Source organism: Nipponia nippon, unplaced genomic scaffold (genome assembly GCF_047370975.1).
Source record: "Nipponia nippon isolate SJK-2023a ecotype South Korea unplaced genomic scaffold, ASM4737097v1 scaffold_30, whole genome shotgun sequence".
NCBI lineage: Eukaryota > Metazoa > Chordata > Aves > Pelecaniformes > Threskiornithidae > Nipponia > Nipponia nippon.
The window spans coordinates 1,614,754-1,642,253 of record NW_028262348.1 but is presented as its reverse complement, the minus strand read 5'-3'; the positions used below and the strand labels follow the sequence as shown (position 1 = coordinate 1,642,253).

Sequence of the window (27,500 nt, the reverse complement as noted above, 5' to 3'; positions counted from 1 at the left end):
CTGAAAGCAGATAAAACCATTGGCACCTGGGTACTGTGAAAGACCTCTCTCCACAGGTGTTTGCCTGAAGGCTGTGGGAGGAGTTCTCTGTTTTGGGAAGTTGCCCTTTCTTTCCTGTGCAGAAAGGCAAACCTCTCTATTTTCTCTCTGGGTTGCACACGTGTCATGGGCATGCAGAGCGCGCCTTTTTCATGACTCTTACATATGCATGTGGACTTTTTAACATCTATTTACAAAAGCAAAGACTCTGTTCCTTAAGTATCTTTACAGAATAGGGCAAACCTCTGTTGTTGTTTTGGTCTTGAGTTTGCCATTCTTTTAGAAAGGTAGGGCTCAAACCCGTAACACTGCAAGAAGGCAAAAAGACCAGGAAGGAACAAAGGCTTAGTAAAGTTTCACCTCATACTTCACTTATTTCTTTAGAATATAATGGTGTTGAGTTAGAACACACTGCATTTGACTAATGACCTGGGACCTGAGGTAGGCAGGCCAGAAGCATTGCAAAAATATATTTATATATCCTGTCCTGTTTTTATTTTCGCTGCCTTCCAGGCAATTCAGCGAGGACAATACCGAATTTCACGTAGATACTTGTTACTCCATCCACTTATGCTAAAAGAACGTAAGAAATTTCATCGCACAGCACCAGAGAAAGGATTATTTTCTAGTCAAAATAAGGTCATCCTGATACACAGTGTGCAACCTGCCCATGACACTATGGGTGTTCATATAGAGCTGTGGAGATAGGCACAGGCAGGAACTGTCTCTGAAAAGAGAAAGATTTTGAGATATGAGAAATACAGGCTGTCTCTCTGTGCACTCATGGTCTCTGCTCTCCGTCTCCAGGAAATGAATGCATGCAGCCTGCAGAGTTTAATTCTCTTTTGGTTTATTACTATTTAAAAATCAGTTTTTGTATCCCCTTCTACAGAGGCTTCACCTTCCAACAGAACATACAAAAAATACACACAATAGAAAAAAAAAAAAAAGATAGGTAGGTAAGTTGCTTTATACAAACAGGTCCCTAAGAACCCAAAAAGGCTAAAACAGGCTCGGTTTCAATAGAAGCAGGCCCATAAATAGGCAAGAGACTTCATTCAAGTAGGGAAAGAGTCATCCATCCTCACCTAAGATCCTTTCTTGCTCACACTGAAGACAATGGGAGGATTCCCAACAACTTCAGTAGAAGCAGGATTGGGATTCATCAGAGCCAGTGGCAAACTTTTCTGCTCCTTCCCTTCCAAGGCACTGTCTCTTCCATACGGTGTGCAGCCAGGGAAAAATGCCAGTTTTCCTGGCTCATCCCCCACTCATGTTTCAGTTGTTCGCTCTACAGGACATCTGAGAACAGCCTTTTATTTTCTCTCTTACACTGTGTATTTGCACTAATTGCAGCAAACTTTCAGATTACAACAGTACTGAAGAGAAATTCTGAGCCCAAGAGCAAGGCTTGGTTGATTATTTAAGAGCCAGCAGTCCGTCTGACAACTTTGCAGAGGGCATGGTAAAATTGCCTGGAGAAGGCACCAGTTTGTAGACACAGCAGCCAAAAAGCTGTTAGCAAGCATGAGACTGATTTATGATAAAAGCACTTACCCAAGCTCACTACGTGACTGCAGGAAGCTCAAGAGCATTTATGGCTGCCAGTGGCTGTATGAAGTGACCCCATGGTCCATATGGAACCCAAGAGCTGGGAGCGACTCACTGGAACATCAGTGAGACACCAGTTACCTCCTTCCTTCAGCACACCTCAGCTCAGAGCACTTCCAGGTCTCCAAAACTGCAGTACAAGTAGAGAGGCCACCCAGGAAAAGCTTCATTCACATAAACCCTGAGAGCAGATCAATAGTGCCAGGCAGTCTTTAAATTAATTTAAATGTTTCACCTTTCAGGAAAAATGTGGCCGAATGTTTAACTTTGCATTACTCCCGAAGTCAGCGAGGCCCAACGTTTGTAGCAGAGTTCAGCAGCACAATTGTGCAGCACGATTTGGCACATCAATCACATCTTGAAACATTCTTACCCAAGGGTTATCATCTCATTTTATAGATGGGAACCAAACACAGGAAGAGGCTAGAGGTGACACAGGGTGTTAATTCCTTACCAACAGCCAGTCATTATTCGCTACCACAGAGCAAACAACTGTGGGTTTTCACTAACATGCTTTAACCACTCCAGCCATCACCACAACCCCTCACAGCCAGGCTTCCTGCTCCTGTTCTGCACCACTCTGCAGTTACGTCACATAACTATTTTTAAGGTGGTGTTTTGTTTTTTTTTTTTTTCTTTTTAGCCAAATAGTTTGTTTTATAGCTAACAGAGTTATTTGCAGAGCTGTACCCATCTGAGTAGGTACCACACTGGCAGAGGAACGTGCGGAGGGCGAAGGTGTCGGGGGAGCAGGCGGGAAGACCTTGCGCCAAAGCTGCTGCTGCTGACTGCAACAGCAAACGTGGCGTCGGGCTGCAGCCCAGGAGCACGGCCTCCCTCCGGGTCCCAGGCTCGGGGCTCCAGAACACACAGCCTTCCTACAGGGACGCGGAGCAGCAGATCGGGCTGGAAGCCAGATCTGTTCCCAAAGGCTCAGTCACAACAGCTGAAGGATCTTCTTTTGAAAAGGATGTTCAGGATAAAAAACGGGACTCTCTCAGGAGACATGGGAATCTTCCAGAATCTGTTTTTCCTTTTAAGTTTTCCTATTGGGTTTTTTTCCCCTCTTTGCTCATTCGTTTTGTCTCTCGGGGTGGAACTGAGAGCATAAGCTCAGAGATTGACTGTGAGCTTATGTTCTATTCAGTTAAAACTCAGGTACTGTGCCCAGGCAAAAGGTGAACGGTACAAAGCTGGCTTAATTTACATTAAAATATTCATAATGGTATTCAAAAGGTATATTCATAATGCTGAAAAAGCCAACACATTCCATGGTTTTGTTTGGCACTTGCTCTCAGAGTTTCTGCCACATGGAACAATTGAAAAGATCTGATTTTTTTTTTGTGGGTGATAAAGAAAAGCCTTTGCTGTTTCATTACTTAAAATTTTGGTAGCTGTTTTCTACTTTGTCCATTTATCTCTCATGAAACCCAAAGAGAGCTCTTGCCCTCCGTTCATTCTTCCAACACTGAAGTCTGGAGTTCCTCTGAAGTTTACTTTGGCATCTACTTCCTCAAGCAAGCACCTTAAAAAAAATTAAAGCTGAAAGTGGTACCCCACTCCAGACTCAAGACATAAGTTCAGATATTGATTTCTAGGAACAAAGATTTAGGGAAAAAACAAGACACTAAAGTTACAACAGAGCCTACAAAATCTAGGTTAGCTTTCATACTATCAATTCAATTAGTTGAGTTAGACATTCAGTTACACAGCTCTTCTATTCAAGTCATTCCTTACTGCTGACAGCAGTTGAGGGAGGAACAATAATTTCAGGGAATACGTGGGAAATAACAAATATTCCCTAAGTCACTGGCACTCAAACAGGTCTAAAATTGTGACTGGGCATTTGCAATTATTCAAAAGATTGGTAGGAAGACCAACTCCACACCATCTTATAGTTCTAGGCTTTAAAAAACAAACAAAACAATCATCCCCCCCAACATATAATACTTTGCCCTACTATAGTTAAGGCACTGGATTGAGAGAAGGAAAATCTGTGTTCAATTTCTGGTTCTGCTATCAATTTCCCACGTCACCATGGGCAAATCACTTAAGATCGAGAGCTCACACACACCACGTTGCCATGCATCAGGTGAGCCACACCAGTAAGTCTGTTTGCACACATCTAGCACATGACAAATGCAAGGTAACGTCACTTAATTTAACTCAGTATGGAATAAATTCACATCACATCGCTTTACCTTGCATTTGTTGCGGATTAACAGTACATAAAGATAAATTACTTCAGGCAACAAAAGAAGCCTGATGATAAGTCTGTGCCCCTACATTCAACACAACACTTAAGCATGCATGCAAGCAGTTTTTAGTCCTTCATCTTTATTTCACTCATTCACCTATAAGCATCTACTCCTTTCTTGTCTATCTTTAATGTTTAGATTATAAATGGTTGAAGATGTTTTCATCATACCTAATGATGAAGGGTCTGAGCCTCAGTTGAGGGGTTTAAGGACTCCCTATAATACAAAGAAATACTACAACTCTGATTATCAAAATTTGTATGAACTGAAGTTCACTTCTCGGCAGAGAAGCGCACTGACTCAAACACTGGATTGCAGTCCCACCAAAGATGACAAGGGAAGGAGGGCTGGCCCAAAATGAGAACTGGCATCTATACGCTGATATGCCAATTAAAAATGCAACAGAAACAAGTTAAGTGAGCTTGCAGCTCAGGGCATGCTAAGTATTTCCCTTTGATCTCTGAACTTATGAGGCTGAGTTTTCTGTTTACCTCTGTCTTCTGTCCTATGAGAAGCAGACATTTCCCAAAGTACAGAATATAAAGAATCTGCATGTCGATTAAATTACTATCCAGAACTGAATATGCCCGCAAAGAAGCAAAAAGCACTGAAAACACACCACTGCGAAAGATCTGCCCAACCTACTGCTGGCGCTAGGCTGCACCAGTCTCTGGTGTTGGTGCCAATCTCGCCCATTTACATGAGGATGATCTAGAACTGTCATTTCAGGATTGCCCACTTCCTGCCTAATTGTTTCCCTGCCCACTAGACTGAGAAGTAAGTCGCTTTCATTCAGTGTATTCATGACAACTTAGTAAGCATTTTCTTTGACAAGCAAAATGCACAGTTAGTGTTTTAGAAGGCTTTCTTTTTAGTTCAAGGCTTTTCATTTGTTTCATCAGGTCAAATTCTGTAGTGTTCAAAATTAAATTCTGATACACATGGCCAAAATTCAACCCACTAGTAACACTAAAGTCAGTGGAGCTAAATGTAGGGTGAAAATATCCTACATTCTGGACTTGGCTTTTGGAGCTGAATTTTATGACCAGCACACCCTCTTTGAGTGCATATAGGAGCATCGGGGACACAAACTTCTTACATCTTTCAGAGTACAGCCTCAATTCAACAGAAATTTTCCTGATGGCTTAAATACGAGCTATTAGCAAATCAGAGTGACTGCAGTTGCATTTGCTAATCCCAATGAATTGTTATGCTGACTGGAAAGCCTGCTCTATCTTGACTTGCTTGGCAGTTCACAAGGTTGTCTCGTCACGGTCTAGATTTGTACGGTATTTTAAAATGTTTTGTTATGTTTCCCAAACGTCCTGTTTTGACTTGTCAACTAAGCTTACCAGTACAGCAATAGCAATTCCGTGAAGCTCTAGTTTGAAGGTGGTTTGTTTTTTTTTTTTTCCCTTTTAAATAAGACTCATACCTATTCCAGGGATTCTGGGGGAAGATGAATGGAGAACATGTCCTTCAGTCTCCCAACACAGATTAATAGCAAACATCAAGTCCACTTCAACATGCTCTCAATTTAGAAAGTGCTGGTGCTATAAAGAGAAAGCCATTGATTATTCATCCTTGGTTTATAATACTCGAGAGCAAGTACAAAAAAGTAGCTTCTTACAAGAAAGAAGCTGGGGCTTCTAAGTCTGTAGAATTTAGAACGTCATTCCAAAATTCCATACACTTACAAAAGGCTCTATACTTCTAACATAAAAACAAAACAGGAACGTGTCTTATTTCAGTTACGCGTTAGCTGCAGGGATTGGATTAGGAGCACCTGGGTAACGCAAGTCGTGGCACAAGAGCAGTTTGTGGCTATGGTCGCATTTAATACAGACGCATCTCCTGCAGAGGACGTCGGTCCTGGTCTGAGGTGGTCTATCCTGCTCCAGCACTGTATTAACGATGGAGACAGTTATTGTTTCATAGAAGGCAAGTTTCGTGTGGGACTTGGGCTCTTCAGAGTGGCCTTTCCAGAAACATTCAGTACACACAGCAACTTAGTTTACCAAATCACTGCTTAAACCTTTGCTCATTAACCCTCACAATTGTGAGAAAACTTTTCACAGATGGGAAATTAAGGAATAAATTCAGTGAGCTGTCCTATGTGACCCTAAGCATCAACAGCAGAACCATAATTATAACTCAGAGTATTCCTAACTCCTAACCCTGTGTTAATTAAACAACATTTATACCTGGATTTGGTACATAAAGACCTTGACAAGTTACATGGGAGGAGAGGGAGGGCCAAGAAAGGACATTATTTCTGCACAAGTGGTATTTTCAGATTAAATGGAACCTCCAACAGCCTAGAGCCCAGCTTCTTTGCATTTTGTAATCCTTTTTCGGAGACACGCTGTTTGCAATTCCCATCTCTTCTAGCAGAAACCTTCTTCTTTGGAAAAGAAAGGAGTAGGACTGGCTTTTGCAAACCTGACTAGAGGCAGATCAGGAGAGCACGACTGTAGCCAAAAAGCCCAGGTCACTGAGAATACAGTACAGTGTAGAGAGGGACTCGTGTCTTATTTACTGGTTCTCATTTGCACACCTTTTGGACAGGTGGCTGTATTGGTCAAAAACCAGACAAAACAAGGGGATGCAAAGTAACATACTAACTTCTTTAATAGAGTCCAATCCAATTAAACCAAAATCACTCTGTGAACCCCTGGGTTTATTCACACTAAACAAGTCAGTGGTACATAGTGTTAACCCGATAGCTGATCGTGTTTATACCCTAGGTCCCCACATGAAAAATGAGCACCAGTCAACCAGACTGCAATGGTATTTTTCCTTCCTTTTTTTTTTTTTTTTTTTTCCCCATAAAACTATTTCTTTCATAGACTTAAAACAATTAACTAGCCAAGTTATTAATTATGGTACATCTAAAAAAAAAAATTAATACTAACCCTAATGTGACTGCTGCTTTAAGAGTGCTCTGCGTATCGCCTTAGACTGGCTTTTCAGTAGCAATTCACTACAACAGGTCCTAAAATAATAATAATAGAGAATTAAAAACCTGACAGCAAGTTTAATGGTTAAAAGTAACAAAAACAACCTGTTCTGAATGGTGATTTTTCTCAGCAGTTCAGTCCTGCTGCAGCACTCACAGCCTCACAAATGGCAGAAGGGGTTCAAATTCTCTCACCTTCTTTAAATTCTTCTGTTTTTAAAAGGACAACTGCATTGTAACCTGCTAGGTACCACGGGGCATTTTACTTAATGTTATATTCAATAATGGGTCGATAATGGGTCTGTTTTTAAAACTTACTGTTTTTCTGGGGTAGGTTAGGGAAGGTGGGGAATAGAGAGAGAACAAAAGCATAGCTCCCTGTAGCTGTAGCTCCCCAGGTGCCTCGGTCACTAGGACTGTCTAATTCTCAGATCAGTGCTGGCAACTTTTGTTTATTCTAGAAGATCATGACGAAACACCAGCAGCAGCCTCTAAAGCTCCATTTGGTGTTTTAGGTCATGTCTCCTATTCAAGGTCACCATCTTCTGTAATGTATCAGCTAAGAAGCATTTTCTCCCTCTCCTCAGTGAAGGTTTAAGGGTGGGGTAGGGCATGAGACAAAGAGGGAAGCTAAAATGAATAAAAAATTCTCAGCTATAGAACCAAATTTCATTATTTCCTCTTTCATTCACAGCATCTTATCATTATAGCCAGACTGCTGCTTTGCTTTGTCAAGATCAAACTGCTCTCATTTCCCCTCTGGCCCCATTGGTTGCTGGTCGACCTCTGGATCCACTAGGGACGATGCAAATGCTGACTGGACGATCTGAAACCCAAATGACTCCAGGAGAGACATGTTCTGTTGGGGTGAAAAGGGGGATCCCAGAGCAGGACCGAGGTCCCCCAATGGGCCACCAAGGGCCCTGACGTGAACCTTCTGTATGTGTTTGTTCAGATAAGACTTTGATCTGAAAAAGCTGCCACATTCAGGGCAAGGGTACTTCTTCTCTCCTTCTGTCTCCATTTTGTTTTTGCTGACTGCCATGTCACACGAGAAGGACCCATTGGTGCTCTGTTTCTCAGGAGTCTTGAGGTCACTGGTGTCAGAGAGGTCTCCGTATGAATCAGAACTCTCAATCGGGTCCGAATGTGAACATTTCTGGCCTTCTACGGGAAAAAGAAAAGAGAGAAGTTTTCAGAATCTTATCTCCCAAAAAATTATTTAACATGCATCCAAACAGATGATACTGGTCACCATCTGATTTCATTAATGCCTGTCATGACAGAATGATACACACTTAACATCGCAATCCCTCATATTCTAAAGCCCTTGACCAGAGGTTCCTCTTTGCAAGCCACCGGGCTGCTCTCAGAGCAACGTCCAGGTTTTTATTATGGATCTGTCATAATACTGAATGCATCCATAATGGCTCTCTGGTTTATGTAATACTTTTTGAATCCCAAAGATGCCTCACGACGTTTATACCTCAGGCACTACAGAAGGATGGACCTAATGACGAGTTTTTAACTGTACAAGTCACTCCCACACTTCTGAAATATTGTTGATGCTTTGGGGGAGAGCCTAGAAACCTAGTAAAGTATAACAGGCTGCAGCAAGATGTGAAGAAACCTGGAAATACTCAGCGAAACAGCAGTGAGCTACTGCAATTTAAGAAGCGCAATTCCGTTTAGTCTTGAGGAACTCTTTTTCACAAGTTAACTGCAATGCTGTTAGAAGCGAACTTCATAATCTAAAATTGTTCCATCTTTAAATACTGTAGTGTGAAACAGGAGAGAGGTTAGGGACACTATTTTAAGTCATTTGGATACATATCCTGGCAAAGCCATTGATATGTTTGGAGTGTTCCCATTCTCCTCTGGCAGTATGCCAAGGAAGTTTGTCCACACTTTTTGCTCAGCGCATATGAATGAGCGTGGGAAACCCAGACGTACTCCCTAAACAAGTCTCTGAATACAAATAAGCTGTATCTACTATTAACTCTAAAAGACCAAAGAACCACTTGGCACAACCCAAAAGACAGATTTGCTCTGGACTCGGCATTACAAACCAAAGAGGATATGCATGAAATCAATACACCACTGAGCTGGAGTAAATCTCTTGTTAAGTGAGCACACCACCCAGAACCAAAGGGCTTCTGTAGTAACTTTATCAGAACTTCAACAGAAAAAAATTACACAACTGTAGCTTTCTGCTGGCACCGACTTTGTTTAACCCAGCCTGCTGTGCCCTCCTGGGCAAGAAAAAACGTAACTTTTTGGGACAACCATGGTTTTGAAGGATTTTCTGATGTTTCGGCTTCACCAGGAATACTGACAGTTCAAACCAAGAAGCAAAAAACAAGCTATTCTACATAGGTTAACACACAGCTTTACATATTCAGAAGTTAAACACTCTTTAGCTATTCTTACAATAATACCTTTTTTCTTTTTTTTTTTTCCCCAGGAAGTTAAATGCAGGTTAAAAAATGAAAAAAAGTAACAGTACTATTACCACCCTCTACCTCTCCTCCCCAACAACAGCATTAAAGAGTGTAAGTTTAACTACAGATAGTTGCATGCCTCCTCATCAACCTGAGGAGGAATATTGCTTTCACTGCTCAAGAACCTTTATGAACTGCATTCTGCATCTCCCCCTTCGTTCACCAGAAATCAGAAACATGACTCTCACGTCAGTCAAACCAAGTATAGTGGGACTATGGAACCGTCACGGATCTGCACCCCTCAGGCAAAATTCAAATACTGACTGCTCCTAGGAAGATGCTCAAGATGAACTACCTGGCTCTTTCAATCCTTAAAATCAAAGAAGCTGCCAAAAAGTCACGTACCCTTACGGGTCCATCTCCTTCCCCCAGACTTGCTAAATCTGCTATCCAAGGACAGGTATTACATACTAGGTGATGCTATGTAATGTCTCTGCAACTCCCTAAGCTTCTTTCCAGTATTTTCCCTGTCCTTCCTCCCTCCCCTTTCTCACGCCCAGCCCAACATCCCACAACACAAAGTTCTGCACAGAGCAGCAAGGTGCAGAGCAGCGAGTCTCTTGCCTTTGATGCCATAGGTCCTGACGCAGTGGAACGCTGCTCCCCCATTCGGGATGGACTCCTGGTGCCTGGAGACCTGGGGAAGGGGAACACCGTGGTGGGTTTTAACATGGACCTTTAAGTAGGAGGCAGAGGAGAAACCTAAACAAGATAAAAGGAGATGAGATCCTGCCACCAGCAAAGACACACATCTGCCTTCCCTGTTCTTTGACTCTTTCTCTTGCTCCTACTCCCTATTACAAAGTCGCCATTACACTAGCTTGACTTCTGGTTACCTACAACGTGCTCAAGTAGGATTCCTAGGCATAATCAGGCAAGGAATGCAACGCATACCTTTCATTAGACTTCATTTGCTTTTTGGAAGTCATGATGAAAGAACAGCCTCCTTGAGAAACAAATCCTACGTAAGCAAACCTAGCAGATGACATGAAACTTTCTGGAAAAAACGGCAGAAGAGACATGATACAAAAAGGCACCCATGCCTCTTCACCATTTTTGTGCTCTTTTATTTATTTTAATTAAAAATGCCTTCATCATCTGGTAATACTTAGGAAGGTAGTTCAAATTAGTTTATTTTATGCTGTTAAGATTTGAAGGAATGCCATTCAGTAACACTCCTCTTTGGTGTTTAGTGTGCTTTCCCCTTAGGTTTCTGGCAGTTATAGTGACTCCTAGAAGGCAGAAAGATAAAACTACTGAGTTTTTAAGGTATACAATTTTGGTCCATAGTAATTTTTGAAAAATATTTCCTCCGTTCAGCTCATCCTGAGTTTTAAAAAATATACTAAAACTCACATTTTGTCTGCAGTTAACAAAAAAAATTAAAATGAAACTTCAATATTTCTATTAGCTCTGATCTGTAAGCCCAAACCACTGAAATTAAAAACATATATTTCAAACAACTGGTTTCCGAACAAAACAGTTTTTTACATTTGTGCATGTGCTTTTTTGAATTGTTTTTGAAGTCTCACAAACATGGCCTTTTCCTTTAATGCAATAAACTCTCTCACATATATTTTGGAATGTTTTTAAATTCAGATTCCAATAAGATTTGCAATTAGTACTAGTATATTTGGACCATGTACAAGGCCCAAGGAGGACAGAATTTTAAAGACTTCCTACACAGGTAAGCCTGTCAACAACCATCTTGATTTTCTACTAAATTTTGAACAGAATATTATGGCACTTTCATGTTAGAAACATTTTCCTTTAACAGCTGAGAACAGAACACAAGTTGCACCATCACAGACACAGAGTTCCAGGTTCCCTTTCTGGATAGAGAAAACCCAAGACCTAGATTTTTTTAAACTGATACAGCATTTACCACACAAGCCCTTGCAAGAGAACTTTCACACCAATGCTTCACTTTAAATATGTATATACTGCTCTAAAGCCATTTTTATAGTCATATAACTGCATTTACATTTGATGATATATAATATTAGGAAGGATGTAAGCCCAATACTGCCACACCTCTCTGGGGTGGATTTTCTGACAGCAGCTGTTAGTTTCAGGTGCTGAATTTAATAATCAATGTGGCTTCACACCAGAATTCCCTGTGCCTACCCAAGAGAATATCGCTCTACCCAGACTTTTCTTCGAAGCCAGGATCAAAGAGTATTCAGGGGTTATTAAGAATTATATATACAGGACCTGCAGAGCAAGACAGAACTCCACAGCAACCTGCCGAAGGGGAAAAAGCGGGGGCTGCTGAGAATGAACAAGAGATAGTTACTGTAGACCCCTGAGTTGCTGATAGAAGTGCAGAAAAGTAGACACATCACAACTGAAGAAACCAAGAACGTACGACTCTCAAAATACAATGGAGCAGAATCACCTAGGCCAAATCATCCAGGGAATTAGCGTAAGGATATTATCCTCCGAAAGAGTGCAAGACCTACCCTCGGACACAAAATGCTATACTGAATCTCTCACTGGGCCACAAGAGAACATATTTTTCCAAATACCAAAAAGTCACTGTAGATATGGAAAGAATCAGTGTTTGACTGGTAGAGAAAAGGACATAATGTACAGACATAACAGCGATGCTTCCAACTACAAGGTACTTCCCTTATTTCATACATGTGTCTAGTAACCACACGCATGCTGAGGGGAGCCTCTTTAGCAGTGCATTAAAATCTCACTGCCAACCACTAAAGAAGGACTACATACAGGTATTCAGCGTTTTTCTATACTACAACTGACACGGGAAAATCTGGAGTTGTAATCTCTGCTATACAATATTTTTTCTGAACTCTGCAATTCTATTTGTAGGGTACATTGGTTTATATAATGAAAACTGCCTGCAAAGTGTGTTAGTTCCCCTTTATGCACTTGGCAGATGAACATGTGAGTCATCAACTTCCATCAAAGCCGTAAGAATGCCAACTGCTTCACAGGAAACTGTTTGCAGTGAGTTGTGGTGGGTTTTTTTTATTTTATCCTAATTTTTTTCTGAAGCACTTAGCACTGGCCTTTTTTTTTTTTCCCCACCAGACCTTAACTATGAATGCCTGTCCTAGGAAGATGGGGGATTCATAGACAATAACCCTTTACTTTTAAAAATCTCTTTAAAAACAAAGTCAGGCGAATGCAGAGGATAAAGTGGCAGTATTTCTCAAAGAAGGAATGTATTTATTGCTTTACCCATACACATCTCTCAGCTTTGCAGAGCAGATTATTTCTTTGTACCAGAGGAACCAACATTAAAAACATGCATAAAGAGGAAATGATCTGCTTTATATAAACGGGATCTATCCCTTGATCTCTTCGATAACATCTATAAGGAGACAGACTATAGAAATAATTGCGGGATGCTCCTTTTTCAAAAATTCTAATTTGGATTTAGCTGCAACATCCAGAGAACGTGTCTTGCTTTAATCAACTCTGCATCCACCATAAAACATACAAGAATTCATCTTACTGTTAAAAAAAACAAAAAAAAAATCCATCTAACTTGTGATTGGCATATTTCCCCTTCTCCTAACTAGTCTGGTTTCTGTGAAATAAACAACGCGTATGTGTCTGAAACAGAAAGTGAATCTTGAGTTGCACGTGATATTACGAAGTACCAGTTCTAGACTTGCCAAAGTCATTAATCTCTGAAGTTCTTTGAAAAAGCCCATGTAAGCAAATAAAGTTCCTAAGGATGGTAATAAAAGATTTTGTAACAACAAAGCAGGAGCAGGTCTTTTTTTATTTAAACTGATTAAAAAGAATTTTTCTTAAAAAGTGAGGATTCGTTTTCATGAGCACATTTTAGATTAATTCTTAAAAAACAAACAAACAAACAGAAAATCCCAGACAAAACCCCATTGCATAGCTTCCCTGATTTAACAAGATTTAATTGCTTCCATAATTATTCTAAGCATAAAGACCCTAAATAAGAAAATAACCTGGAAAAAACATCAAACCACAGATGACAATTTTAGGACATTATACTGCCATTTTGTAAAATAAACAAACAAATAAAATCAGCAAATGGGTACACACGTGACATGGCAAACCAGTGGCTACTGCTTTCAGTCAGGTACTGAGTTCCCCATCTCCTAAGTCCGTTAAACCTTTCAAAGAACGTGAGACACTTAGTTCCACAGAAAAGCCCTCAGTCTGATGGGATAAATCGAGGGATTCTAAGCTCTGTTTTTAACACTAGGATACGTTCAGCTGTGTAAGAGTCACCTTTTCATACACTTTTTTTTTTGGTGGGCCAACATCCAACATTCTCTCTACAAGCAGCTTAAGCATTCTTGTTTGACAATTACTATATCCAGCACTAGCCAAGTTCCAATTCAAAAATACACCAGCACGCTAGCTGAGGGAAGAATAAAACAAAATCCCACTGCACAAGCAGCATAGCCACGGCACGATCGCAGTGAAAGGGATGGCGCGCGGCTTCTGACTGCACCAACGCCTATGGAATAGATGTTTCTAATCCAGAAATTTTCCACTATACTTCATCTTGCCAGGCTCTACAATTTAAAAGGTATCTATTTAAAACAACGAACCTTATAATTTGATTCTAGAACACTTTGGATTAAAAATTCTGCTGCCATGGATCATAAATCTATAATCAAAATTCACCGCGTATAACAACGAGTTCGTAACACAGTTGTTTGACAAATCCAGTCTGTAACTTCCCTTTCCTATGAATTTTAACAGTGGGTAGACATTTAACAATAATTCACCAGATTAATTACATTTTCTAAGTGCTGATGTAAACTGAAATTCACAGCAGACTAAATTCTGGCAACACATCGGAAATACACAAACTGTAAGAAGAAAGTAGTTGCTGCAAGTTTGCTGTACAACAGGCTCCCTATCCTTCTACAGAGAAGTGTATATTGTATTTAAATTTCCACTGTGCATTTAAACCTGTAAAATGTGAATAAACCATTTAGTCATTTCATTGTTTGAATGCCAGATCTGTCTTTGTCATGCTGGCTGAACTTCGAAAGAGCTGCAGTGACATCCAGTGGTAGTTAAGTTGAAACTCAAGTTTACAAATCTTGGAAACAAGACAATTCCTCCCAACCCACATGAGTTTCTGTTTGGCACCACGTTCAACTGAAGGAGAGCAGGATAGCACCTGGATCTCGGACAGCGTCTTCCATGTTGTTACCACAAACACAATCAGGATAAGCTTAAGCGGTTTTTCAGAAGATAGGCCTTCAGCTGAAAAGGAGGCCAAGCTTCACTTCGTACCATCTACCTGGAGCTTCAGAATCTGAAGATTTTCAACCCAGATGCCTTTTCCGCTCAAACTGTTAACATCGCTTGCAGGACCTAACAGGCGGTTCAACTACTGGAAATACCACCCTTGCCATTTAATGTCTCTCATTACTCATCAACTCCTAGTCATCCAACAGCTCCCTGTACAGTCCTCACATTAAATACAGAACAGCTTTATTCTCTCAAAAGATTTCAACTCTCTTAAATTAGAACAGGGAACACGCATCATAAAAAAATGACTCATCAGAAAAAACAAGATCCCAAAACACAGCACCAACCCCTTCCTGCACTCGCTAGGTATGTACGCCTGTGGGAGCCAACAATGTATTTTGAAGTTGTGTATTAATCATTCCAAAACAAGACACCAATAAGTCAAAATTATTTTCCCAGCTTGCCTTACATCCCACAAAGCCTAAATTTACAACTCTCTCCAATTGAAGAGTACCACAAGCAGATGGAAAAGCTTCAAAAGCTCTTAGTCATATGGTTTACTTTTAGGTAGTCCCGTGAGGAACAGCGAGTTGGACTCAATGATCTTTATGGGTCCCTTCCAACTCGAGATATTCTATGATTCTATGAAAAGCTGTATTTGTACAAATAAAGGTAAAGCATGCTTCTAGTGCTCTTTACAAAATTTGTTTTAGAAATGTACGTTAATACAAAGCAATTTCTTGGGTTAAGAGGGAGAAGCAGCTTGACTCTACTGCTGCACCAGGAGGTTAAACAAGACTGATAATACAATGTTGATTTTTTTATGTACAGCGTATAATTTTCAACTTGGTGTGTATTTCAAAGATTATTCTTCCAAACTGAACGCAAGGACTAAAGTCTAACCAGGTATAGGAAAAAAGGTATATGTTGAATAGCGGCAAGGAAAATATCATGGTTATTTTATGGGGATCTGGCTATTTTGCAAATAAAATTCTTAAGACTGTCTAGAAACAATTTGCTTCAGATTTAAACGGAGTTCTTTCAGGAACTATCAGCCACGTAAAAAGGCCAGACCTGTAGCTCCATCAGTTTCAAGGTTAAGCATTCAATAAGAAAAACAAAGAATATGTACACATATATGGTATAACCTCCTCCTGTTGCAGACAGAGTCACGTAGCCTTACAGCTTCCCTCAAGTGTTGTCCCGTCCCACTGAAATAAAAAAAAATAGTTTCTTCATTACCTCGGTTACAGATAGTGCAGAAATTGCTTGGTCCTTCACTATGTTTCTTCAAATGATCTGCCATATATGCGGCTCGCAAGTACTTCCCACACACCTGGCATGGAACTTTGTCTTCATGACATGCTAGGTGTGAGCGCAGTCGGTCACGAGTGGCAAAGGAAGCATTACAAGTCTGCAGGTATAATGAGAACCATGTGACTCATCAGCTCTGCTAAAAGCACTGATATTGTCTAATATATTTAGTATTCTTTAGAGTAAATACCTTAGATCCTGTGCAAACACACAAATGACATGGTGCACAAGCCATTTTCCCCCAAATAAAAAATTCAGATCACCAACATACTGCACAAGATGTGATGTTACTACTCAAAAGAATTAAGAAAGCAAGAAAACAGCTCTAACATACTACAGACAGTAAAGCTTAAATCAAGAAAGAGTTGTAAAGCCTTAGCTCCTCTCCGAGGATGAAGATACTAAAACTTTAAGTAATATTTATCAAAAGAAATAGCACAAACCATTCCATTTACAGTAAATTTTGCCATTTCACTGAGCCATTACAATCACTTTAGACGACTCAAAATGTCCTTTCTGTCATCCTCCTACATTTGACTCTTTGATCTGATCAGTCTAACTTCAGTACACAGAATCCCTTTGGAGTATGAAGACATACAAACAAAGCATCAGAGAACTGGCTGGGATGAGAACGTGAGGAAGGACAGTAAAAGAGCCATCCTGGTATCCATTGTAGCAGTGCAGGCAAATTGTAGAAGCGAAGCCTCAGAACTGGGCAGGTATCAAAATAACTGCATGACACTGTCATCTGTTTATAACTTACCCCTGATCAAGGTATCATATTCCACTTACTACCATGAAACAAGCTTGATTTGGCATAAGATAATATTGATTCTACTTGCCCACTTCCCAGACAGAATCCATATGATGAGTGAAGGCTCCCTCCCATTTTTATAATCATAGCAACTGGCAGGCATGCATGCATACAGCCTACGACAACAACCTGCCAGTTCTGCCAGGCTTGCTCGATCTCTAACGTGAAGGAAAATAAACCACCAGCAATGCACTGTACAAGTTATTAAAGATATAGTCTGAAACCATTGCTCACAAGTGCAAGAGGAAAAACAAAAGCAAACATACACTAGAATGACCAGACCAAGTGGGCAACAGTGACATTCAAGGGTGTACAGTGTTTCGTTTATACCACCTTTATATAAAATAACACAGTTTTAAGATGTGTAAACCAGAACCCCTTAAGAGACAATATGAGATTATTAAGTGACCTGGGAACTGGATATGTTCTGTCTTTTCAAGTATCAGTGTGTAATTAAACAACTGTTTCAGCAGAGATAGACTTGTTAAAGCAAGGATTCTAGTAAAATTACAAAATTAGAACTTCAAAGAAGCGAAATTGATAATACAGAAGAGGACAACCCATATGATTTTATATAATTTAGTTAATCAAGAGCTTAATCCAAAAAACATTGGAGGCAGATGAAAAGTACCTATCAATTTCAACAGGCTTTACACTCGTTCGATCCTATGAGATGCTTAAGTACGGTAAACTCCCATAGAGCGGAGGTGAGCACAAGACTTAGCACCTCAGAGGATCAGGACTTAACAAACTTAAAAAGACAACAGTAAAATTATCTGGATTTCTGCGGTACACACAGTTTAACTAAGCTCATCAGACAAAGATTCATAAATTACAAGTAGTGAAGATTAAGAGGCAAGTTCTTGAACACGAAAGATTTCTCTTAATTTGAAATCTCAGTACACAGCGCTGAGCAAAACAGGTGCAGTTTTCACTTACTAAAATGATCTCAGAGGTAAACACTCATTTAAGGCAGGATTCCAGCACTGATACTAATCAATCTGTTGGATATCAACTAAAGATATATAACTAGACAATCAAAGATGACAGCCAAGAGATCCATCATTAATAAGTCTAAAAATATCGAGCCACAGTAAGCGTCCATACAAAAGCATTGGGAGTGCATTAGTTGATGAAGCAGACCAGAGACAAACCACATAAATACAGGGATGCCAGAAGTAAAACCGTATCTGTCCCATATTGAACTTATCAAGCCGAAAGCTTAGGGAAAGGCAATATAACCATTTCTGTGTTTGATTTCTCACTCTTGCTGCTCAGTTGTGCAAAGTTCACCTTTGGATAAGCTATATAGTAAACATATCTGCGAAGAAGCTTTAAAAAAAAAAAAAATTAAGTCCAGTGGAGAAAGCAAGAATCAGTTTAGCTGAATCATAACAATGGGAGACAGGACTAGGTTTAAAGAAAACCCCAAAGTTAATGTTCAAATAGTTAATATTTATAAAAGGTATAGAGAAAAAAAAAAAGTTTTATTTTACAAAAGATGTGAAGTGCTAAATGAGTGCTAAGTATTTATCATTAATTGTTAATCATAGAACAAAACTCTCCAGTGCTTTCCTATCAAACATTGCACAGGTATATAAATAGATCAAAAGGAATATATATATAAAGTTTAAAAAACATTGTTTAAGAAATACCTCTTGAAGTTTCAACTTTTCTATGGATGTGGATGTCTCTGAGCTTATTCCATGGTGGCTGCCATTTTCCTGCTAATAGGCAGGAAGTAAGAGAAATTAGGACAGGAAGAAACTCATTCTGCATTGAAATCAATGGGAAAAGCACTGGACTTGGGATGCCAATTTTAGGTTTACTTAAATAACTAGACCTTTGTCAAAAGTTGTGCTTTGATTTAACCTGCATTTTCCTCTTTTTAATTTAAATTGCCAGAAGAACAACCTGTCTCTTGTCTCTGAGAAGGAATAAACTTCTGTTTTCTCCCCTTGTTCTTTCGCATCCATAGATTTTCAGATCACCCTTTCCTCCCAAACTGCAGCCTAACTTTCACACCATTCACACTCAAAGCCAACAACCCAGCTTCACCCCCTCCCATGGCGAGTCAGCAAACTGAGCTGTCCCATTATGGCCAGAAAACTGACTTACCCCTTCTCCTACATCCAGAACTCAACTGTCAGATTTAAAAAAAAAAAAAAAAAAAAAATCACCAATGCAACAATCCAGGGGAAAAGATGGAAAAGATCCAGAGTGCCACTTGGTGTCTTGCCTGGACACCAAAGCAACTTCTTGGATCCGATTTCTCAGCTGCCGTGGCTCTGTGGACGCCTTCCCTATTCTATTTTAGCAGTAATGAAAAAGCTGGAATCAGGTCTTTGTCTGGCATCAGGTGCTACAGGCGCTGGAATTTAGGATAGTTTTTCAAAGATCTGTGAAACGCAACTGTTATTTTAGGGGGATGAGTGCAGGATTACATGCTGAGCACTGAAAACTATAGCTGTTGCAGTGATGTTCAGCTTACAATCGTTCTGCTTCTCACAGTTTCATTTTATTTATTCTGAAGTTGGGTTGACACCTGCACCCTTTTATTTTGCTAGTCCAAATGTACCATGATGCCACATCACAAAACATCAGGCATCCACTGGTTTGCAAAGATACATGAAGGCTCAGGTGAATGGCCAGTGGATTTTGTCTAAATTGTAACAGAGCACCACTTCCACGAACGCCATTATGACAGAGGATTCTGGAAAGCTTTTCTGTTTACTGACAGAGTACTTCTCTTTTGCAGTAAACATAAACAAAGCATGACAATAACAGGAATTTTCAACAGGAACTCAACAGATTCAAAAAGGATGCTCAATGCTGTTCAGGCTACCCTCATGGGGAGCTAATTTGCCAAACAAAATCAATGGAAAATGAGAATGGAAAATGGGGAAACAACAAGCAATATTAAGCTATTTTCCTTCTTAGTGGCCAGATTCTGTCTTTAGATACACGTCATGGAACAGAAGTGTTACTGGTTATGAGATAATCACAAGGAGAACTTTATCAATTTATACATCAGCTTTCAGATTTGAAACAAATTTTCAGTGTGATAGCATCCCTTCCGTGGTTTGCACCATGCATATCAGATCCGTGCATATATAAAAAGACTTTCTAAATCTGACAGGATATTATGAAGTATTTTTTTGCAAAGACACACAACAGCTCTTTCACAAATTTTCTACACCCTAAGATTCATGAAAAATTAACTTTGCAAGGTTAAGCAGTCAAAAAATCAAGAACAAACCGAGCCTGAATGACAACATCAGCTCTGTCCTGATGCTTGTAACCTATAGCCTATACCTTTTACCTGAAATGAACAGTGCATACAGTATTATGGCACTTTAAACAACACACAATGAGGAAGACTGTTCTTAGAAACTGCTATCACAAAATGCATGTATGCAAGGAGACGGAGTTGAGCTTGGCTGTACAATCTTAGCTTCTAGATTTCTTTACTTTCTAGCTCTTAGTGTATCCCCTGATTCACACTTACAGAGTTTATATTTAATATTCTTAAATCAATCAGAAAATTATAAAACAATTATCAGACGTCAGCTGGCAAAGGACAACTCATGTCCATCAACGTTATCCGTGAACTGTGTTCGTTCAGTAACCTTGATATCAACTGGCAAAAGACTGATGAGTTTCTGTTTATGTTGGGACCTAAACATTCATTTTTCTATTTGCACTCAAATACATGCTTATGGAAAAAATTTGTAGTCATCTTCAGTTCACCCACCCAGACCCCTTGCTATCCCCAAATTGTGAAGTCTTTTTATGAGTGGAATCTTCCAATGTATAGAAATCTATAACCCCTAAATCATCTTAAGAAGCTTAAATCAATCTAAGGCTTTATATAGGATATGCAGTTAAATCAATGTGAAAGCTCTATGGACTCATTTTCAAAGGTGCTGGGCTTCCACAGATCATATGGAGGTCAAAAGAAACCTTTAGATGGCTCTATATGTCTGAAAAAACTGTTTACTGGGTTATTAAAGTTGGAAAAATGTTTCAAAACTCTCACAATTTGGAGGAAACATAGGAGAGGTGCGGCAAGAGATGGGAAAAAAAAAGCGCAGATCAGGAGGCAGCAGTCATGTAGGACTGACTAGGTGCAGAAAATGTGGATAAAATTTTAGAAGAAAAAAAAATCCTCTAACCTTCACTGTCTTCAAAGAAAATGAAAATTATCTTGCTCCAACTTTCTTTAAACAAATAATTAAATAAATCTTTCTTCAGAGATCGAACACGGAGACTGTTAGCCCAACAAACGTTCTAGAAGTTTGCCCAACAACTATGTGAAGGCAGTGGGTGATAGTGGAAGCTGATTCCCAACTTTGGTTTTAATTAACACTTCCAAACACCTTTTAAATCTCTCTACAAATGAATTACAAAATATCTTTCTTGATTTGATCTTTCAAACCCTAATGAATAATTTATTAACTGTAAAAAACTATAAAGAACATTATGACATTGTATTACAAAAGATACTGTGATGCTGTTATTTATATTCTCCCTGGGATAAAAAAAGCTTCCAATTTTGCTCAGTGCAATGTTCTGAAGGCTATGTGGTTAAAAAAAAAAAAAAAAAAAAAGAGTATCTTGGCAAGTTATGATAATTTACCAATTTTATTTGAAATTATTCTAAAAAAAAAAAGTGAAGTCAGCATTGGAGCCTCCTGTTGGCAACAACTGCAATAAAAAAAAGGAGGGGGGGCGGAGGGAATCATCTGTGACATCGACTCTAAGCCCAGGGACAAGGTGATCAAGGATCCAGGGGGGGACTGGGACAGAGCAGTAGGGAAGAACATCTGGTAGAAGGGGAGGGAGGAGGAGGCCCAAAGCTGTCGATGACACAAGGGGCTGGGGGACAGGAGGGATATAGAGCAGCTGCCACTGTTGAGCACTGTTATTGACAAACACTTATCCCAATTCACACATACATGGTATTTTTACTGATACTTCATAATTGTCTGCACACATGAATGCAATGCCAAAGATTACCCATACATTGGTCTAAATCCCTCCAGCTCCTACCTGACACTTGTGAGGTCTCTCTGAGGTATGCACCTGTTTGATGTGTCCATTCAAGTGGTCTGGCCTTAAAAGAAAATACACATAAGCACACTCAAAACAAATACCAAAAATAAACTTACAACTTTAACAAAAAAAAAAAAAAAAGAAAAAAAAAAAGAAAAAAGAGATAAGATCCCAGTGGTGGCTCTATTACAGATGTAGTGATATTTAACTTTCCAAGAACCAGATCACCAACAACTGGGACTCTACCGTGATAAGTACCCTCTCCAACTTGCTAAAAGGCAGCATTTTCTCAGGAAGAAATTATGACTGAAAGATCAGAGAAAACAGGAAATACAAGCTACAATTTTCAAGCCTGCATGTCCCCTTCCAAAATCCTATTTAGATCTTGACAATCAGGGCACTTTGATTTATAGTTGCTGAATATGTGAAAATCAGACCCTTTTGGTTTATATCCCAAACACGGATGTAAGGCGCCAACTTTAAGCACCTCTGTGCAAAAAGACTGCCTCTAAACTCTGTTGCTGTGACACATTTTCCACCAGCAAAATCCAAAAATACTGTCCTAACTCACAACTTGGTGGGGAGACTGCATTAATACCAATAAAGTGCTCTGAAGGTCCCAACTAGAAGGTGCAATGGAAGAGCAAATTATTACTGGAAAAAAGTTAGACCATTCTTCACAATCAGTAAAGCCTACTTTGAAGAAGAGAGGACTGAATAGCTGCAGATTTCCCTGGTGGGAGTTTCTCCTAGTGGGAAGAAAGCTTTTCATTGTATGAGGCCAAAACTGCTTGGAAACAAGTTCTCCACCCTCTCCTCCCCCAACTTTCCAGCTGCGCCAATGAGAGGGCGCGGGATGGAATTCACGCACTGCAGACAGAAAATAGCCTGAACTTTGCAGTCAGGCTGGTAAACCTGATGCTCCAGCAAGGGGGCTGGAGCGGTGCAACCGGAAAGACTGGTTGGGGTCCTCTAGGTACCTCAAGCCTAGCAACCTCACTGCTGCGCAACTGAATGAAGGAAAGGATGCTAAAATTAGACATCAGCTTCCACCTTCCTTTGGCTGCTCCTACAACTGGATACTGAAACTTAAAGTCTCTGCTTTTCATTCATACTTTGGTTTTACAAAGATGCGTAGAAATTTTTGTTGTTTACCTTTATAACAGCGTTCCTGCCTGTTCACATTAACTTACTGGGAAAAATGAGAACTCAACATGTATCTTTCCCTTTCCCTTGTTGACAAAAACCTTTCACACAGCAACAGCAGAAATGTTTAAGTGTGAACAAAAGTAATAAAAATGGGCAGATGATCCCAGGTAGCACTATAATAAGAAAAATACTTCCACTTCTAGCTACAGATGAAATCTTCGTTTTATGACTTTCCATCGCTAAATTTGCAGTCCTTAGGAAGATGCACCCCTAATTACTGCTGATTTAAAAAAAAAAAAAAAAGAAAGAGTCTACCTTTTCTTAATTTGTTTCAATAACAAAAAGTCTGTCTATCAAAGAAAGAGCTAGCAGGGGCACAACTCCTACGTTGATATAGCTGGGACAATTCTGGCCCTAGTAGCCTTTTGATTTGCTTTCATTCCTCGATTCCTTCCCTCCTGTTAGCGCAAATCGACTGCTGTAGAAAAGCGACTGCTGCTACAGAAGTAACACAGAGCGTACGCATCCCCCTCCCCCCACTACTTCTAGTCTCAAAGCGAGCATCAAACTTCCAAAAAAGTTTCAAATTCATTAACTCAGACTATAAGATACCGCTAACACGACTACGTGTATCAAACTACTTATTAAATTAACTCCCACAAACAGCGACAACAAAAAATCAGCAACATTAAATGCACAGATCTTACGTATGTTGCAGGGCAGAAACAGGATCCCCTTCAGAAGGATGTAAACCCAAAGGACACAAAGATCATGTATTAAAAGATACTTGATGCTGCAGCCTTTGAAATCTCACCTCTTCCTTCACATTTGGGTGATAAAAAACATTACGAACTAAGAGAAATGAAGGGAAGTTAAGAAAAAGAAAATTTAAAATGGATACGAGAAAAATAATAATCTTGAGATGTATTAATATTTTGCACTTCAACAGCACCTTCAAACTACCTGCAAATCAGTAGTCTCGAGACACTCGTGTGAGGTAGGTAATTACTTCAATACCCATTTCACAGAAGAGTCACCGGAGGGAGAGGCTAACCGATTTGCCCAAGGACACGCACACACCAAGCCTGGGACAAGGCTGGGAACGTTACCCAGAAGCCAGCTGACTCCCAGTTCTACGTCTTAATTACTTTTAAAGCCTTTCAAGAGACTGTAGAATAACGTCCCAGCGGAAACGATGGAAGTCTCATTTCTCGAGACATTTTAAAATGGAACAGCCAAACTGTCCTAAGTACAAATTGTTCTTGTTTCCCAAGGGACAGGAAAGACAACTTCCTAGGTCTCCGTTTGTGTCTATGGTCCTTATAAGTACTCTCTTACCTGGAAAAGCCTTTTCCACAGCTCTGGCAGATGTAGGGCTTTCCCACAGAGCCATCGTGAGATCGAACGTGATAGGACATCCTGTCTTTCCGCTTGAACCGCAAGCCACACACCGGACACGAGTACGGCTTCTCGCCGGAGTGTGACAGCTTGTGCCGATTCAGGTGGTACACGTCCCGAAAAATCTTGCCACAGATCTCACAGGCCACCTGTTTCCTCGTCCTGCTTCTTTTTCGGGGTGCATCGGGGTCATCCTGACCAGGGACACCGTTTTCACCCAGCCTCGGGGGTGGGATGTCTATGTAGCCCAGCTGTAAGCTTGTCACCCCGTGTTGAGCCTCATGCTGACGAAGACGGTTAGCATCCGTAAATACTTTCCCGCAGAGGCCGCAAGGCAGGATACCAGCCTCACGCAGGCCCCCCGGGGTACCAAACATCATGGAGTCCAAGAGATTGGCTTTACGGGGACGGCCCCTGCCCCTCTTGGTGCTTAAAGTGGGGGCACTAGCAGCAACATTCTGGAAGGGCGAGGCCAGCAGTGGTGGGGACAGGGGTCCTGCCACCATGGGCAGGCGGTCCACGCCCTGCAGAACGGGCAGGGAGGACTGCGCGGCAGAGAGCGCAGCTCGCGTGGCCTCGTCTTCGGGCATACCAGCAATGCCGTTGCCATTGGGCGCCAAGGCGGCCCCGTTGGTCATGTCAAGAGGGAAGCCGAGGTCAGCAGCCCCCGGACGGAAGAGCATGATGTCGGGGCGCGCGGGGGGCACGAGGATCTGCACATTGGACTGCTTGATGACCTCCTGGCAGATGTCGATGACGGAACGCATCAGCAGGAACTTGGCGGCCGTCATGAGCTCCGGGAAGCTCTCCAGCCGCACCACGATGCGCGACGTGTAGGCGAAGTCCAGGATGTCTCCGAACACCTTGGAGCTGATGGTGTGCATCTCCAGCTCCCGCCCGCCCCCGGCCGCCCCGCCGGCCGCCGCCGCGGCCCCGCCGGCCGCCGCCGCCTCCGTCGCGCCCCCTTCCGCGCCGCCGCCGCCGCCACCTGCCCCGTCGCCCAGCTGCGCGCTGAACACCGACTCGAAGTACTCGCTGCAAGCGGCCAGCACCGCCCGGTGCGCCGGGAAGCTCTCGTCGCCCACGCGCAGCAGCACGTCGCAGAAGCGGCCGCCGTTCTTGCGCTGCTGGTTGAGGCTGTGCAGCATGTCGGCGCTGTGCCGGCTCACCTGGTAGGTGTAGCAGCCCGCCGAGGGGCCGCAGGCGGCGGCCTCGCTCACCCGCTCCATGGGGCTGCGCCGCCCCGCTGGCGCCCGCAGGGGGCGCGCGCTCTCAGGCCGCCCGGCGGCGCGCGCCGCCTCCTCCTCCCCGCCCCTGTCCGGGCCGACGGCGGCGGCGCGCGCTGCGCTCCCTGCACAGCGCGAGGGGATCGCGGGGGGGGGGACGAGACAAAAGGCTGGGGCGGCGGAGGGGCGCGCGCCGCGCGGGGCCGCCGCGGCCGCCGGCGCGCGAGCTCCGCCCGGGCCCGGCCGCCACGAGGCGCTGCGGCCGCGGAGGCCGCCGCGGGAAGGGGCGTGCGCGGCGCGGCTGCAGCGAGCCGGGAGGGAGGGGGGCTCCGGCGGCGGCGGCTCCGGGCTGCCGGCTCCGTCCGTCCCTGTGTGTTTGGAGCGGAGGAAAGATGGCAGCGGCTGCACTTCCTCTTGCACTTTCACCCCTGGGGGGAGGAGAAGGAGGGGGCGATACCACCCCCCCTACAAAAATCCAGCGGGGGCCCCCCGGCTGCTGCTCCCCGACCAAGCGCCGCCGCCGCCGGCTCCGCTCCGGGCCCCGCCCGCCTCGCCGCACCCGCACCGCCGGCGCCGCAAACTTTCCTCTCTTCTTCGGCCGAGAAGACCCCCACCCTATTCATAGGGACCCCCCCTCCAGCCGCTCGGGCTCCCCCCTGCCCCCCCGCTTCCTGCCCCCCTCCCTCCCCGCATCCGCCAATGCAAGAGCAGCCAGAGCCAGCAGGCCGGCCCCCACCCCGCCCGCCCGCGGGGGCTGGGGGCTGCGGGCTCCCCCTTCCCCAGCGCGCCTCCGCCAATGCCGAGCCGGCAGCGGGGCCCCCGCCCGCGGCGCACGGGGGCGGCGGGGCCGCGCTCGCCCCCTCCCCCAGATATCCGGGCTGCGCTCGCCCCCCGGGCCCCCCTCCCGCCGGGGAGAGGAGGAGGGGCCGGCGGGGCGGGGGGCTGCGGGCAGCCTCCCCCCCCCCCTCCCCAGGCGCCACTCGTCCAATGCAAGCCCTCCCGGAGCTGCAGAGGCGCAGAGCGGCCCCCGCCGCCTCGCCTCGCCCGAGGAGAGCCGCTGCCGGAGGGGGCCGGGGGGCTGCGGAGCGGAGCGGCCTCCCCCCGGCCTTTCATTGCGTTCCTCGCCCCCGCCCCCCCGCGCTGGGATCAACTCTCAGCCCGGCTGAAAGAGCGAGGCGCCGGCACGGTGGGGGAGGGCAGGGGTGCAGCGGGAATTCTTCCCGTGCGAAAACGCCCTCCTCCCGGGAGGAGCTGGGAGAAACGCGGGCCGGGGGCGGCACGGGCAACGGCACAACCCCCGCCGCCTGCCTCCATGTTGGGGAAGCTGCTGCCCCGCCGCGCCCCGCGCCGCCCGGCTGCGCTCCCCGCGGCGAGCCCTGCCCGGGCCGGGCAGCGCTGCGAGAGGCGCCGCTGCAAGTCCCGGCGGGGCTGGCTTGGACTGTCCTGGTGCTGAACCTTCCCTGCCCGCGCGCGGGCTCTCTAGGAAGAGCTGCTCCTTCCACATCATCATCATCATCACCACCGCTCGCTTGCAGCTGAAATTCGCGTTCTGTCTCAGGGCAGAATTCTTCTCTACTTCGGAAGAAATATCCCCCCCCCCCCCCCCCCAAGACACACACACGCTCCCAAAACAGAGTTCTTTGTTTCGTTAAAGACAACACTTTTTAAAATGCTCAAGGGCACTTTTTGGCATTTGTAACATCAAGCCTAATTAAGAATCCTTGGATGACCTATCCACGATCCAGTACCATCACCTGAAGTACTCTGTGGAAAACCCTGAACGCAGCCCACGCGCGGGCACCACAAGCTGCAGAGCCTTCCCGCAGCTGAACCCAGCACTCGAATCCAACAGCGGTGGAACCGAAAAAGCATGCTGGGTACTGATGTGCAAACGAGCGCACCGTGCTTCCAGCTTCCAAAATCCAACGTTACATTAACACTTCAGGCCACGCA

At 43.3% G+C, this 27,500-nt stretch overlaps 1 protein-coding gene across 5 annotated transcripts; it reads right to left on the bottom strand.

The window, feature by feature from the left end:
• Positions 1 to 999: 999 nt before the first annotated feature.
• Positions 1,000 to 25,607, bottom strand: PATZ1 (POZ/BTB and AT hook containing zinc finger 1). 5 transcript variants are annotated; one of them, XR_015707232.1, is made up of 7 exons: positions 24,262 to 25,606; positions 21,772 to 21,835; positions 18,375 to 18,446; positions 15,834 to 16,005; positions 9,933 to 10,070; positions 6,824 to 8,034; positions 1,000 to 5,461 (listed from the first exon to the last, which is right to left on the bottom strand). XR_015707232.1 is itself a non-coding variant. In XM_087768788.1 (6 exons), the coding sequence occupies exons 1-6, from the start codon at positions 25,548 to 25,550 to the stop codon at positions 7,616 to 7,618; spliced, it is 2,154 nt and encodes a 717-aa protein (XP_087624914.1). In that variant the 5' UTR covers positions 25,551 to 25,606; the 3' UTR covers positions 1,000 to 7,615. The 5 variants fall into 5 exon arrangements, 4 of the variants coding, with proteins under 4 accessions (XP_087624914.1, XP_087624916.1, XP_087624915.1 ...); XM_087768788.1 differs by having other exon boundaries at positions 1,000 to 8,034; XM_087768790.1 differs by lacking the exon at positions 9,933 to 10,070 and having other exon boundaries at positions 1,000 to 8,034; positions 24,262 to 25,607.
• Positions 25,608 to 27,500: the final 1,893 nt, after the last annotated feature.

Coding starts and splice junctions, on each gene's coding strand:
- PATZ1 (XM_087768788.1), bottom strand. CDS start 25,550: ATGGAGCGGGTGAGCGAGGCCGCCGCCTGCGGCCCCTCGGCGGGCTGC. Junction 18,447..21,771: donor AGAGACCTCACAAGTGTCAG/GTAGGAGCTGGA, acceptor CCTGCCTATTAG/CAGGAAAATGGCAGCCACCA. Junction 16,006..18,374: donor AAAAGTTGAAACTTCAAGAG/GTATTTCTTAAA, acceptor TTATACCTGCAG/ACTTGTAATGCTTCCTTTGC.